Here is a 14032-nt window from a genome sequence, read left to right on the forward strand (position 1 = left end):
TGGCTTTTGAATGTGGGATTGGAAACCAAAATTGCTCTGGACATCTGAGCTTCCCTCTAAGAAGATATTCCAGGTGGTTAGGGAGTAATCCTAAAATAGCTCCAGATGTAATTGCTTCTGAAGCCAGGCCTGCAGCCTCTTGGGGAGGGGGCGGTCCGGGGGGGCTCTGGCCTCCGAGGTGTCTGCAGCGTGGGGAAGGCTCCCTGGCTCTGCCAGCAGCTTGTGAAGGTGGCCAGCCCTTCCCAACACCTCTGCCTTCCCACTCAGGCTTTGCATCAGGGGTTCAAGCACAGCCGGTGCCACTTCTACCGCCTTTTTCTGCAAGAAACCAGATAAATTCTTGCCCGTGGTAATGCAAGGGCTGTTTGTCAAACATCAGCAAATTCCCTTGATACAAACGGGTGGAGGGAGAGGCAGGACTCTCCCCAGAGAATGACCTGCCTCTCTGAACACTGTTTTTTCCTTCCTGCTACTATTGCCTGACTTATACAAAGGTCTTTTAATGACTTGTGAGGATATATTGATTTCTCAGGTTCCTGCCGTTCATACGGAGGAGGGCTTCTCAGCATAGGGTAACTTTGTTTTCCTAGGAGGAGTGGAAAGGAAGCTTGATACCAAAGCTCCTGCTGAGCGCTCTTGCTGTGCAAAATGTAGTTTATTCTGCATATGGAGCACCTCTTGCTTCAGTAGCTTCGTGGGGCTCTTTACTGATTTACTTGTTCCAGTTGTACTCGAGTCACTGTTCTGACGGCTGCCAATATTTGGTATCTTTGGTTGGAGCCTTGGCACAGACCCAAAGGTTTTGGTGAGTGGAATAGGCCCTCAAGATCAAAGCTGAGGCCTGGGAAAGTGCCTGTCGGTGCTTGTACTCTGTTCTCTGAATAAATAAGGCTTTATTCCCCAGCTGCTGAGCTGACATTTCATGCTAGCCTGAGACTTTGCTAACTCCACTACCCAAAACAAACCTGTGCTCTGTCCTCATGTCTCCGCAGCCCATGTGTTGTTTCAGCGCACCCTTGCTGATTTACACCGCGGCGGCTGCTGCTTGCACCGAGGTGGATGAGAAGCGCTCTCCTTATCTCTTCTGATAGCTTAACATGGGGAGTGGTAAGGAGTGGTAACTGGCTTTAAACCTTTCCAGCTATTGCAGGAGGAAATGCTAATACTGGCCACTGTCTCTCACCTCGGATCACTCCGTGTCATGCCAGGTGATATCCGTCTCTGCCAATTTTCCGGACATATGGCAAAACACGGATGGCTGCAGCTAGCCTTAAGCTCCTTTTCACTAGCGAGGTGTGGGGGAGCATTACTTCTGTGCTCTCGAGCATCTCAGGAGGTAGGTACAGGAAGTAGGGTGCATATATTCTGCTTATTCTCTGCATCAAACCTTAATCTTGTCATTCTTTCCTAATTACCCTTTCTTTTCAAATAGAACAAGTAAAATAACTTCTAAAGAGTCTTTAATCCGTGGAAAGTTTCGTTCCTGGAAATTTTACCAAGTTCAAACCCACTGGCAGTAGAGAATTGTCTTCTTTAAGCCCCATCTCTTTCCTGTCGCTATCCTCAAATGTAGCGGAATAAGCGCTCAGCATGACCAAAGTTCCCTATGAAAGCAAGTGTTTTCCTTCTTGGAGCACACAGTTTAACACCACGAGCAGTTTTGCCCTCTGGATTTATAACCAAATACAAACTTGGGAAGAGAGCAGCTCAGCCCTCTACAAATCATTTTGCCTTGGAGTGTGTAAAGTTGAGGATGGGGAAATATCTGCTGCCTTCTGAAGAGACTGTCTCTCATTCTGACTGTTCACATAGGTTTGTTGATCTGAGTTAACAGTCAGTGGGGTTTTAGGAGCAGCTGGATGTTACCGTAATTAGCAAAAAAACTGTGTTTTTAATCTCTACTAGCAAAGGACACCCAGATGAATCCTCCTGTGAACAAAACCGGTCTTCAGATCTCTTCCTAGAGAGGGCTGGGAATTGATCTGCTGTAATAAACAGCTGACATAACAGAAGTGGCAATAATCCCCCATTAAATATCTTTCAGTTGATGGGACTCACTGGATAATTGACTTTCCAGCAGGAATTACTGGCTCAAACTAAATCAGCAGGCATTAGGGCAGCTCACTGCAGTGTTTTTTAAAGGGGGAAATGTAGCTTTGCCTGGCCTTGACAAGAGCTATTCATCTCTCTAATTCAATGTATGTGTCACAACCAGATGACTCCAAGATTTCAGAGACTGGACCACCTCTCTAATTCGCATGGGGTTTTTTTGTGCTGAAACCTCTTGCTATCTGCAGTGCTTTTCTATCTGCGTTAGGATGCTGCGTGTGTTTATCAGGACAGGGTAGTCCAAGCTACTTTGCCGGGTGGATTTGACTGTTCTCTTTCCTTGAGTGGCTCTGGAGCACTCGCTATACTGGAGTTTTATGAATTTCATGGTTTAAAGATGCTTGAACAGTTTCTCAGAATCATTCTTCTCGTCTTGGTCCTACTGTACAGCCAGAGGCTGCCTCTGCTGGTTTCCAGCCCCGGTGATCATTTCAGGATGATGATTTACCAAGTAGAATAGGCCTAACTAGAGTAATCCTTTTAATGCCTAAGAAGAATGAACCTTAATCCAGCAAAGCTGAGCTTTCCATTTCTGTGGGGAAAATCCAGATCCAGGAGTAAGGGTCCTGGGTTGGCAAGAAGATTTCCAGTGGGATTATTTCCCTCTTTCTTCAGCATACTCCGGTTTTGGTTTTGTAGGCAAGCGGGGGGAGGACAGAAGGGCATTTCCAAGTGTGTTTGGTGTTGCCTGGCGAACAGAAAGGAAGGATGCCTGGGTAACACCTCCACCTTTCACTAGGGGCTCTAGGATGTGCACTTGGTGAAAAGATGGACGTGGAGAGCAAAAGCAGCACCTCTGTTTGGGTGTTGGACCTCATTACAGCAAAGCACCTGCTTACAGGGGGGTTAGCGTACTTCTGTTTAGCAGCTGAAGGCAGGCGGCTGTTGAAGGTGTTGAGGACTTTCCTCTAGAATGGTTTTCCCTGGCATCAAGACAACTTTTTTGAGATACGTTTCTGCGGGAAAAATCTTAGAGCTGAAGAACTTCCCCTACCTTCAGTAGTCGCCTGGAAGGTGAAATGCCACTTCCCATTTCGGGCTGAGTGTCAGAGATTCCAGGAAAGTGTGCTGTAACAAATGCACAAATGTCCCCGTCTTTCTAGTCGTCTTGGTCTAAGCCAGCAGCTGCTTTTGTGTGTGTTTGTGCCCAAAAATGCCCATTTGCAAGCTTTCTGGAATTGTTTGCAGAGCCTTTCCCTGGCAATCCTTTCACCCTTTCATCTCTCTCTCCCTAGAACGGCAACGTGACCTGGAGCGATGAAGGTGATGGATGCCGAGGAAGAGAAATTTCACGAGACTTTGCCAAGGTCAGTCTGATTGGGGGATTTTGGGCAAGGGATAACTTTGGGGAATTCTTCCCCTGATCTGTGACAGAGGGTGGTTACAGAGCCCTCACCATTCCTCTCTAGTGAATTTGTAAGGAAACTGCTTTGTCCTGCAGCCCTCTGCCTACAAACCTGCTATTTTGTTGGGCTATTTTGGGCTATTTTGTTGCCTTTGATCACTGGAATGGTTTGAACTAAGGCTTCATAACCAGACTTTTGGCATTTAAAATCTTAGTCAATACTTTCTCCAGCTGGGAGAAGAGTATTTCATTTCTTGAACTTGATTAGCATGGTGGTCGTGGATCTGAATGTGGCAGCTGTGTGTCACATCAGCCAGAGGAATTCATTTTAAACTAAGCTGGCCCTTTCTGAAAGGGTGCAGCTAATTGTTCTGCAAATACACTGCTGCGTTTTCTTCCCAGAGCTCAGTGTGTGAGAAAGCACAGAGCCTCACAGGAAATGAGCCCCAAAAGCCCCTCTTCTTTTGGACTAGATGAATACCAAGTAGCTAGCAGCACCTACGGAGAGGCTGAAATACACATTTTCCAATGAATCTTTGCTTTTCCGTTGAGCTGCTCCACAAGAGTAGCTACAACCAGCAAAAAATTCCCTGGTGTGATGCAGGATTCTTCCTCAATGCAAATGAGAGAAGGAGTTGAATTTTTGCATGTACAGCGTTGTCTTCTGTCTTGTTCTATATCCTCCTGTAGCTCAGTGGGACTGACTTCAGCCCTTTCAGCCTGTCACTTTGTGGCTTCACAGGCTTCTTGATAGGTGAAAATTAGATTTTTCTGTTCAAGAGGTAGTTGTAAGATGACACTCATGCCTGTCCCTTCTGAAAAATCAGTGGATAATGCTAGCATACAGTGCCTCTCCTTTGGAATAAGCTGCCTATGGAACTTTATTTTAAATGCGTGGGTTTTTAAGCCTTTTGGTAAAAAGATTTCTGCAGCAAATTGGTTCCAGGCTCGTTTCTGATATTTTTGAAGGCTTTTTGGCTTATTTTAGAGGAGCCTTTCCTGCCAGGCATTAGTAGTTACAGGAAAGCTCTATCCTTTCATCTCCTCCTTCAAGGGACTTGGAGTTTGTCACTTACTTGACAATCCCTGAAGGAGGGAATCATGAGGCTAGGAGAAGCTGCAGAGAAGTTTACCTCCCTGGTGCCTCAAAGGTACGGACCGCTGATCTGCCCTGAACCACTGTCACCTTCCTTTTGGTTGTCTCATCTTTCTTTCCAGCTTGTCTTAATAGTTTCTGTCCCCTTTGCTTTCAGGTAGTTTCAAACCCTGCTCTGCAGCAGTGCTCGTAAAGGAGTTGAATCCTGTTCCCTTCAGGGTGCTGGTCTCTACTGTGCCTGAATGAGTTACTGAGGGGCTGAGCAAGGCAAGCCGTAACGAGGGTCCTCAAACTCTCACTGCAGCCTTGTCCACCAGACTGCTCAGGAATCCTTCCTTGTTTTGCCTCTTTGCCTGTGGCTGCCTTTCACCCCTCCAGTACAAACACCAGATCACCCACTGGAAGCAGCTAATATTATTACTTTATTTTCTGCATTATTGTGGATTGTGCCTTCATTTTTATTTTTTCCCCCAGCTCTATGAACTGGATAGTGACCCTGAACGGAAAGAGTTCCTGGATGACCTCTTCATCTTTATGCAGAAGAGGGGTGAGTGAGCATTTGTTTGAACTCTGTAGGGTAAAACAGGGCAGAGGGGTGCTGCTTCTGTTTCAGTTCTTCCCACCTGAGTCTGAAAGAACAAATCCAGCCCTTGAACTTGCAGATCAGGTGGAAGAGCAGTGGTAAGACTTGAGATATTTGCCTTGGGAGATGAGTGCAGTAGGAAAGAACTCCTCTGCCCTGTAACTTAATTTCACAGACACTATTTCTTTACCCTCCTACCTAACACTGATGTTGCCCATACACTGAAGAGCCCAAGAAGCCTGGTTCCCCAAGGAGTTTTGAAACAAGGCTGAGTACCACTGGGGATTCTCTGGTCTCCCCTTCAGGAGAGATCATCACACATCTTCTCATGTTTGATTGCAATGGCATGTGGAAGCTGAGTGTGAATGCCTTCACAGTCTGCAGAGAGTAGTGGCACGCAATCTGGGGACTGGGAAAATAGACACCAGGCCACATTTTCCTGTAGATTCACAATGTGTCAGCTTTCTGTTTAGTAATTTTGTGTAACTGAGTGCAGAAGCGCACAGTTTCTCACATTCCTCCCTGTGGTGTCAGCAACTTGCATATCTCCTTGCTACAGGAGCGGTGATGCATGTGTGAAGTAGCTCAGCTGGGATGTCACAAAAGTCTTTTTTTGTCCCCTAGTTATCAAAGTTCAGTTCCCTCATTACAAACTACTCATAATAAAAATGTACATATATGTGGTATTGTATAAAACTACATCTCTGAACATTTGTGGTAAATCTCTCTTCCTGTACCCCTCCAAGCATGCCAGGCCAGGCAGACTCTTCCAACAAAGATGCTTCTGACAAAAAGTGTTAAATTGTGCTTATAGACCTTTTCATTGTTTCTAAAAAGTCTGCTGAAGGTAGGTGTGAAGAGCAGACATAAAAAAGACCCTTTGCTCCCTCATGGCATAACACTCTCTGAGGGGGCTGGACCAAACAAGCCAGGTTGTGCTTATTTGGAAGGGGGGCTGCCTTAGTGTCACCAGCAACATTGTGCCCGGAGAGTCTAATAAAGCATAAAGATGCAACATCTCGGTCTCATCTATTTGAAAATTATCTGTTTGGGTTGGAGCTAGAGTCTTATTTCCAGTTGTCTTTTAAACCCTGCATCTTCAGATGCATCCCCCTCTGTGGATGACGAGATCACAAGCAGAGGAAAGGCTAGCCAAAATGTGGCCGTTGCAATTGCTGTTCATATCCGTGTCTGTTTTTCCTGGCACGGCTAGAGCTGACAGCTGACCTGTGTGAATTTTCACTCTCCAGCAATTTGAGGTTATACTTCCAAGTCGGTTAAAAATTAGAGCTGGGTTTTGCTGGTATTTTTGGCTTTTGTGTGCAGAGGCATAACTGGGCTTAATTAGTTTACTTGCAAATGTTAACCTGAGCTCACATGTTAATGTAAGGGCTGGGATGACTGACACACAAGACAATAATCTGAAGGGTATGATTGGCAGCAATAGAAACCTCCAGATACCTAGAGAGAAATCTGCTTAATACTTCAGTGTCTCCTTCCTATTACCTTTTAATTATTTATAATTGACACATTCCCGGTGCAGGGGCTGAGCTGGTCACCAGCTGGTTGCTGTAGGAGTTTAGCTTTTAATCATCTGGGCATTTCCAAGTGTATTTGTTTTCTGGAGACTCCCTTGTTTTCTTGCTTGCTAGAAGGCTGAAAATGAAATATAAGAGCCCAGCACCCGTGGGGGAGAGATGCCGTGACCTGACAGCCCTCTGTCAGAGGGGCTGGAAATGTTTGGCCCTGCTCTGGGGAACTGGCTGGGTTGCAGGGTACGAGGTAGTTGTGGGCTTGCTTTATATTTTGGCACCCCCAAAAGAAATAGGCAGGAGGACTCTGGGGAGCTAAGTTTCTTCAGGTTGATAGGAGAACTGGGGAGCATACGTTGAGCTATAGGAGGCAGCTTCTCTTCTGTCGTTAATCTAAGCTGCTGTGTTTTACGGCAAAGGAAATCTTTTGACTTGGCGTGTTTTTTCAGAAGCTGTACTGTCCACTTTTCCCATGCCTGCTCTCCCCACCATTAACTACAGCAGGGCTTTGGTTTTCTAGTGAGCGGATGGACTTGCCCACTCTGTCCTGTTCTGGGATCTTCAAAAAACCTTCTACAGCAAAGGTATCGTAGGATACCATTCAGGCTTTCATTTCTCCTCCCCTTGCTTTATGTGCCAAACAAGCATCCTAAACCAAAGCAGGCTGAACAGCTGCTTTGTTCTGAAAGGGTCCCCCAAAGATGGATACAACCGAGGGCTCATTGCACCTGAGAGCAAAGTGCTGTGTTTCTTAGCTAGTATGTGTGAAGAGCTGGTTAATTTGCACCTCGTGTATGAAGGGAATGGAAAGCAGCTCTGCTAGTAAACATTGCTGGTGTCAAGATGGGGATTTTGCTGTTGTCCAGGAGGAGCCGGAGAAGTGCTGGCCCTTGTTTGGGGCCGATGGATTTGGGGCACAGATTGCTAACGGATGCTGAACCAAAAAAAGCCTGATGTGAAGGATAAATGGCAGATTTCACAGGAGCTACGGAGTAGTTGGAGGGATGAAAAGATTTGGTTGTTGGTGCTGCTGTTAGGAATGTACCTAGAAATGTGAAGCCATGAAACAGGCTTAATGCAGATCAAATGTGCAGGTCTCATCTGCCTCGGAGCACAGCAGGTTGTCGCTGAATGACCACAGCTGCAAGTGATAAAATGGCCCTTCAGTGGCAATAATGATGGAAGAGGGAGATGAGAGGAAAGCTGTAACTCTTCCTTTGTTGGATGTTTTATTCCTTGTATGTGTTTAGGTGAATGGGTCCCACCATGGCTGTGATTGAAGGGGCAGATGGGGAGAGGAGGGGAGACCAGCCGATGAAAGCAATTAGTGTGCAGGACTAGCTTCCAACCAGGCCTACAACAGGACCGACCTGATGCAGCTTGGCAGGGACGATGCTAGCTTGCTGTATTACCACTTCTACCTTCCCTTTTCTCAGCTCTTCTGCAGTCTCAAACCAAAGGTTGTCTTTCCTCGGACTGAGCAGGAATAAGCAGCTTCAGCAGTGGCTTCCCTCCGTCTCCATTGCTGATCTGGTGTGTTGTCACAAGTTGAACCTTGATGTCTCGAGGTCTGCTTTCTCAGAAGCTGTATTTTTAACCTCCTGCTGCATGAGGAGCTGCTCTATGGGCAAGTTTGTGGTTCAGGGCGTTTTGAAGGGCATGGGCTGAGGCTTCTCTGCTAGTGCACTGTGGAGTGGGTTGCATTGCAGGCAAGGAGGCTGGATTTGTTCTGCCTGCCACTGAGGACACTGCAGGCAGGAGCAGTTTTCTAAGTGCCCAGGCTAGAGCTGCATCCATTACAATAACTCAGGGTAATCTTGTGTTCCCCCATCTTTTGTATTACTGAAAAGAATTTTGTTACAGAAATGTATGTAGCCAGATGGGCAAGTTCATTTACTGGGATCAGACTCAGTGTTAGAGATGATGACATCTTCCACTTTTCAGGTCTTTCTCACCACGTGAACATACCCTGAAGCTAAATTTTGTCTCCATCTTTTTTGTGTGTGATAGAAGGCATAGGTATGATGAGTAGTAGAAAAATGTAGCTGTTAGCCCTGTAGCATGTACTAGATAGCATAGCTAGGCTGCTTTTTGTCCCCAAATAGTGAAGGACTGATAGTGGCATGACTCCTATAGCTGCTAAGGCAGCCACCAGTAATTGAGCTGATTGTCTTCCACTAGCGCTGGTCAGGAGAGAGTTGGAGTAGTGGGACTGTTTCATCCCCTGGAAGGATCAGCAGTGTTCGTGCAAGACATTCCTCTTGAGAAAAGGTTTGATGGGGAAGAGATCTAACTGCGTGCTATGGTGTATTAGGAAAGGCTCCCTTTCAAGGGAAGCTGTTTTGTTCATTTTAAGTACTGCCTTTGTGAAGACCTCATAAAATGTCTCCAATTGTACAGCTCTACTAATTTTGTTCAAGGTTTCTGCGTGACCTTGGTTTTCCCAGATGGCTTGACCATTCTGGTTTTTTATGTGTATATACATAGAAGGGGCTTTGTAAGTCTGACCGTGTGGTTTTAATGTTTTCCTGCTGTTGTATGCTCTGTCTGCACATTTTAGATGTGGAAATACAACAAATCCAGGGTATTGACAAAAGCGTTTACTGATGGATTCTTTTATCTATAGGCCAAGTGGTGTTTATGAAATGTTTGTTCAGGGAATACGCTTCATTCTTCTAGTGATTCAATTTTGCACGTTTCTTCTTTTGATCCTCTGGAGATATTTTTCAATCTGAATTAAGCAATGTAGTTCTCTAAATGAGACATCAATAAGACATAAATTCTCAGCATCCTTTGCTCATGCTACCTGCTTAATGCTGAACCACAGCAAACGCTTCCCTAAATAGCAGATGACGTTCTGCAGTGGAAAATTCTCACTCGAGGCACTGCAGAGGTCTTTCTGGATGGTCCAAATCAACCAGGCAAAGTCCTCTGCCCTGTTAGACCCTTGGATTTGTACACAGCTATGTCTTTGCCTCCTGTACCTCCTTTAAAGAACCTCTTCTTTGGTCAACTCCTCTGACTTAAACTCAGGAAAAATGGTGACTAGTGTCTTGCGCAAACAGTAAGCGGTGGGAAGCGGTGAAATATTTTAAGTTTTCACTATTATATTGTTAGAAAGAATGGAAAGAATGACTTTTCCTTAAGTTGTAGGGGGAACTGGCATTGTGGTTTACATTCCTCTGTATTCTTTAAGGGGTTTGAGCCTTTCAGAACAGGGAGCAGAGAATGCACTACTCCATGCACTTAAACGCTTTCAAGTGATGCGAGGATAAAACCAGGTGCAAAGCGAAGTGCTTGGGATCTCCAAACAACTTGAATCCAGCTCCTCTGGGGATGCATTGTCCTGTATCTGAGGTGGGGTTCTCTGCAGCCTCCAGAAAACTTGCAGGGAATGTCTTGCTCATCAACTTCAGCTGCCAGGTGACTAAAAGTCTCCACCAGATACATAAGTTGGTATTTTGGGGGAGTTTACCTGGGCCAGTTTGTAAAATTTGCAAATTGCAATAACTGAGAAGTAGTTAGCAGCAGGTCCTTCCCCTAAAATCCAAACTTTCTCCCCCTTCTGTTTTTCATACATCAAAACATTCATTGCAGACATAGAGTCATGAGAATTTTTTTCTCTAATTTGGAAAAAGCCTGGAAGTTTCCCTTTGGAAAGATCTAAAAAAATCTTTTGTGGGGAAAATATGCAGTACAGTTCAAATAATTAATATCCCTTGGTTTTAAGCAGCTGAAAAATGGCGTTTTAGAGTGAATATTGCTTTAGCTCCAAAGAAAAATCATATTGGAAGCTGTGATTGTAATTAATGGGAAAATAGTATTAGGAGTTTACTTGGTTCTGGCTTACAGGAGTGGTTTTTTTTTAAATTTAGCCAGCATGAAGAATGTTTGAGCAGCTGAAATGTTTTGTTACGAACTGAGTTGGCACTGGACAGGGTACAAAAGAAATTAATTTGAAATGCTTGGCTGTTGTTGCTTTGCATGAACCTTTCTGTAGCTTATTCATCTGATACCAGTCTGCTCTAGCGATTGCCAGCTGAGGATCTCTGCATCCCAGGCGCTCCCTCCTGGGTATACAGAATTGAGTGATGGAGTCAAAGGGGTTTTTTTCCCTTACTTCCCCTAAAGATTGGGATGTTAAATTGTCACATGTTTCTCCAGCATCTCAAAGACTGGATGTTTGTGTCAACTCCTGGTCTTCTCAAGCTCTTTCTTGTATTGGTGCTTCCTCGTTGCTATGGGTGTTCTTGGCCTTCCCCCTCTAAATTTTAACAGCGTGTTTTTCAAATGATAAATGAACTGCTGCACTCAAGCAGCAGAGGTGGCTCGATGCTGGAGAGATGACCCTGTAGATATCCAGGTGGATGGAAGAAGGTGGAACCATTTGGTGTGAAGATGCTCCGATTTTTGACTTTGCGTGGCCTGCCTGACCTACCTTTATTTTCCCCGGCTGCCCTCGTTTCTCTGCCTTGCATTCTGGTTTTGTACCTCTCTCTGCCTAGAGAAGAAGAGGTTGTCCATTTGGTTCAGAGGTCATATGTCTGAAAACCCACCGCCAGTGGCATGGCGGTTCAACATCTGGTGAAGAGATTTGTAATAGCAAATATATTGGACCCAGCTATGTCAGGAGGAGCCAGATGGTTGGACTGTAGTTGAGCTGGGTGCAAGAGAGCAAACCTCCGTGGGATCTCTGCTCGGGGATGGAGAAGCACCCTGTGCGGGAAGGTTAATGTGGCTGGAGCCTTGGCTAATACAAGTGGGGCACTGGATGCCAGTTAGGCTGCCTCCGGTTCAGCAGCCGAAATCTGATAAGGGGCCGCTGTCAGCCTCACTTATTGAGGAGGGAAGCAGAAACCGATGGCGTTTCAAGGGGTGCAGATAAGAAGTGGGCCTCCTGTCAAATAGAGTATGATTAATTACCCTCTATCCTGGCTCCTGCTTTGATAGGAGTGTCTAATGATCTGCAGGCTTGCGGATCAGGTGGTGACATTCCTGTTGGGAGGTGAGAATGCCTGCTGTGGAAATCCCATGCATAGGGAGAGATTAGATCATCTGTGGCATGGACAGGAAGAGGGGAGAGGTGGTTTCCCTTCTGTGTATACCTTTGCTTTTTATTTTAACATTGAGTGAGTGCTCGGGACAGACTCAAACCAAATCAACAAATAAAACTCATGCAGAGGAGCTGGGGTGGCTGAACAGGCAGCTCTGCAGGAAGCCAGCCAGGTTTTGTCCTTGGAGAGGAATTCAAGCAAACCGGGAACCGAGACGGTGCAGGGTTCAAGTTGATTTGCTGATATTCTACACTGCTGATTTGCTGTTGAACTGAATTTTACCTGTTTAGCCTGGGAGAGCGGGGAGATCATTCATACTAAGTAATTACTCTGTCTCCTTCAAAGAAACATGAAGATCGCTTCAAGATTTGCTTCAAAATTATTTTAAATCACTGTGGCCTTCCCCAGTCTCCTGGGGAAATCCTGTTCCTTTTGGCTGTCTGATATTGTTTCTCTTCTGAACATATTTAGAGTAGAAGGTGGAAAGAGCAGCTCTTTCCTTACCTGTACAGGTGGTGGCTTAAAAATGCCCCCTCTATGCCTATTTTTCACTCCAGAGCGTGTTTTATTGCGATTTGAATGTTGCTCTGCAGAATAAATGTTTGGGATTCTCACCTCCTTTGTTCCTTACTGAAAAATGGACACTTCTGAAAGTAAATTGGATAGGAAAAAAATGGGAGGTGATTGAAAAAGTAGTGCTCCAGGCTGGGTATAATTAACTGCTCTTTGTCTCCTGCATGCAGGACAAGTCATGGCTTAGACTGCTTGATGGTGGGGAACTCCCTGCAGTGGGCATGGCTCGGCACAAGGAGAGGAGAGAGTGGCCCTTGGCAGGGGATCTCCATCGTGGAGGACTCGCAAAGCCAAGCAAATCCCTGCAAAATGAGAGGGGACTTATCTTCTATAATTGGGTTAAGAACAGTCTTAGGGGCAGTTTTCCTTGTTTGACATCAGTCTGCGTCTTCAGATTTAGATCTGACTCTGAAGTCTGGCTAAGATAGGATGAAGAACAGGGGAAAAAACCCACCTTGGGCAGCGTGCTTGGATGGGTGAGGAAGATGTTGGTCCAAAGTTCAGTTCCCTTTCAAGAAATGGAAAGGCTGAGCCCCAGCACTGGGTGAGTGGCTGTTGTTGCAGGGGAGTGGAGCCTGCATGTGCTGATGGCTCAGCCAATGCCCCTTCCCCAGATCCTGGTTCATTGCCAATAGATGCAAAAACAGTCATTCAAAGATTATCTGGGGTTTACAGCTTCCTCAGTCCCTTCTTAAATAGCTCTTGAAGGATGAAAATCAAACAGTTGCTCCTTCTGCCTCTCCAGCGCAGGGGACATAGGGAACATTCAGGCCTATCCATATAAGCCCTTTAGGCTTCTGTTACGTCTGCCTGAAACAGAAGAGGCTTTTGAATGGGGTGAAACAGCTTGGCAGAGCGGGCTGCTTATTCCCCTTGAAGGACAGAGATGTTTATAGCTTTACAGTCAGGCTTCCTTCAGGGAAACTCTTTATTCCAGAAATCCGAACTGTAGTTACAACTCTTTCCCTTCAGAAAACCAGGAGCCCACGGGCTATGGGATGATTCCTCCTTCTCCTTCCAGAGTTTGCCTGCCCTAGAGTTTGTCTTCCTGAGGTCTCCTGTGCTCATCGACTATGCATCATCCCTCTTCTAGTGGAAACAGACTCCTTGTGTCCCCCACTTTGGCCGATTCCTTGCGGGAAGGGCCCGTACTTACGTAGCTGCGTTTATACTAAAAGGAAGAAAAATCGTTTACCAAGAAACCTAGGAGAGGAGCCAGTCACCTTCCTCATCCTCTTCTCAAGTTGGGCAAGGCTTCTGGCTCTCGGCAAGCACAGTACGTACAGCATTTCTGAGAGCCGGCAGAATAGGGAGGCTTGAAAGTACAGTAAAATGAGTTTGCCATCAAAAGGCAACAAGTCTTATGCTGTGCCCCCGGCTGCTGACCTTTCCCTCTGGAATTCTCCCCTCTGACCTCCGGATCATTAATCCTGATGCTGCCAGATGACAGTAATCCATCATGGCCCCTGACAAGCCTTGCAGCCGCCTGTGAAAGGATCCGCTCGGCTTCAGCATCCAATCGTCCCATGATACTCGTTTTTCAGCCTTTCCTGTTTGAGCGCTGGGGGTTTCCAATAAAGACTTTATCGCCTTGCCTTTCCTTGGAGAGGGGCTGGGGGAGGAGAGGGCTGTGAGAGCAGCCTTTCCGTGCTTCTCGGCTCTTTTGCAATCAGATCCTATGAAACATGCAGAGCTCTGGCTTGCTCTGAAAAGTACAGCTAATTTACCAGGTCCAAAACC

General features: G+C 46.0%; 1 protein-coding gene across 3 annotated transcripts in view; it reads left to right on the top strand.

The window, feature by feature from the left end:
* ARID3B (AT-rich interaction domain 3B) overlaps nt 1-14032 on the top strand; it is a 33370-nt gene that overhangs the window by 9474 nt on the left and 9864 nt on the right. For all 3 annotated transcript variants that reach the window (XM_050903303.1, XM_050903306.1, XM_050903304.1), the window contains exons 3-4: nt 3345-3416; nt 5025-5097. In XM_050903303.1, coding sequence (XP_050759260.1) covers nt 3345-3416; nt 5025-5097 — 145 coding nt within the window. The remainder of the gene's footprint in view (nt 1-3344; nt 3417-5024; nt 5098-14032) is intronic.

This window comes from Gymnogyps californianus, chromosome 11 (genome assembly GCF_018139145.2).
Source record: "Gymnogyps californianus isolate 813 chromosome 11, ASM1813914v2, whole genome shotgun sequence".
NCBI lineage: Eukaryota > Metazoa > Chordata > Aves > Accipitriformes > Cathartidae > Gymnogyps > Gymnogyps californianus.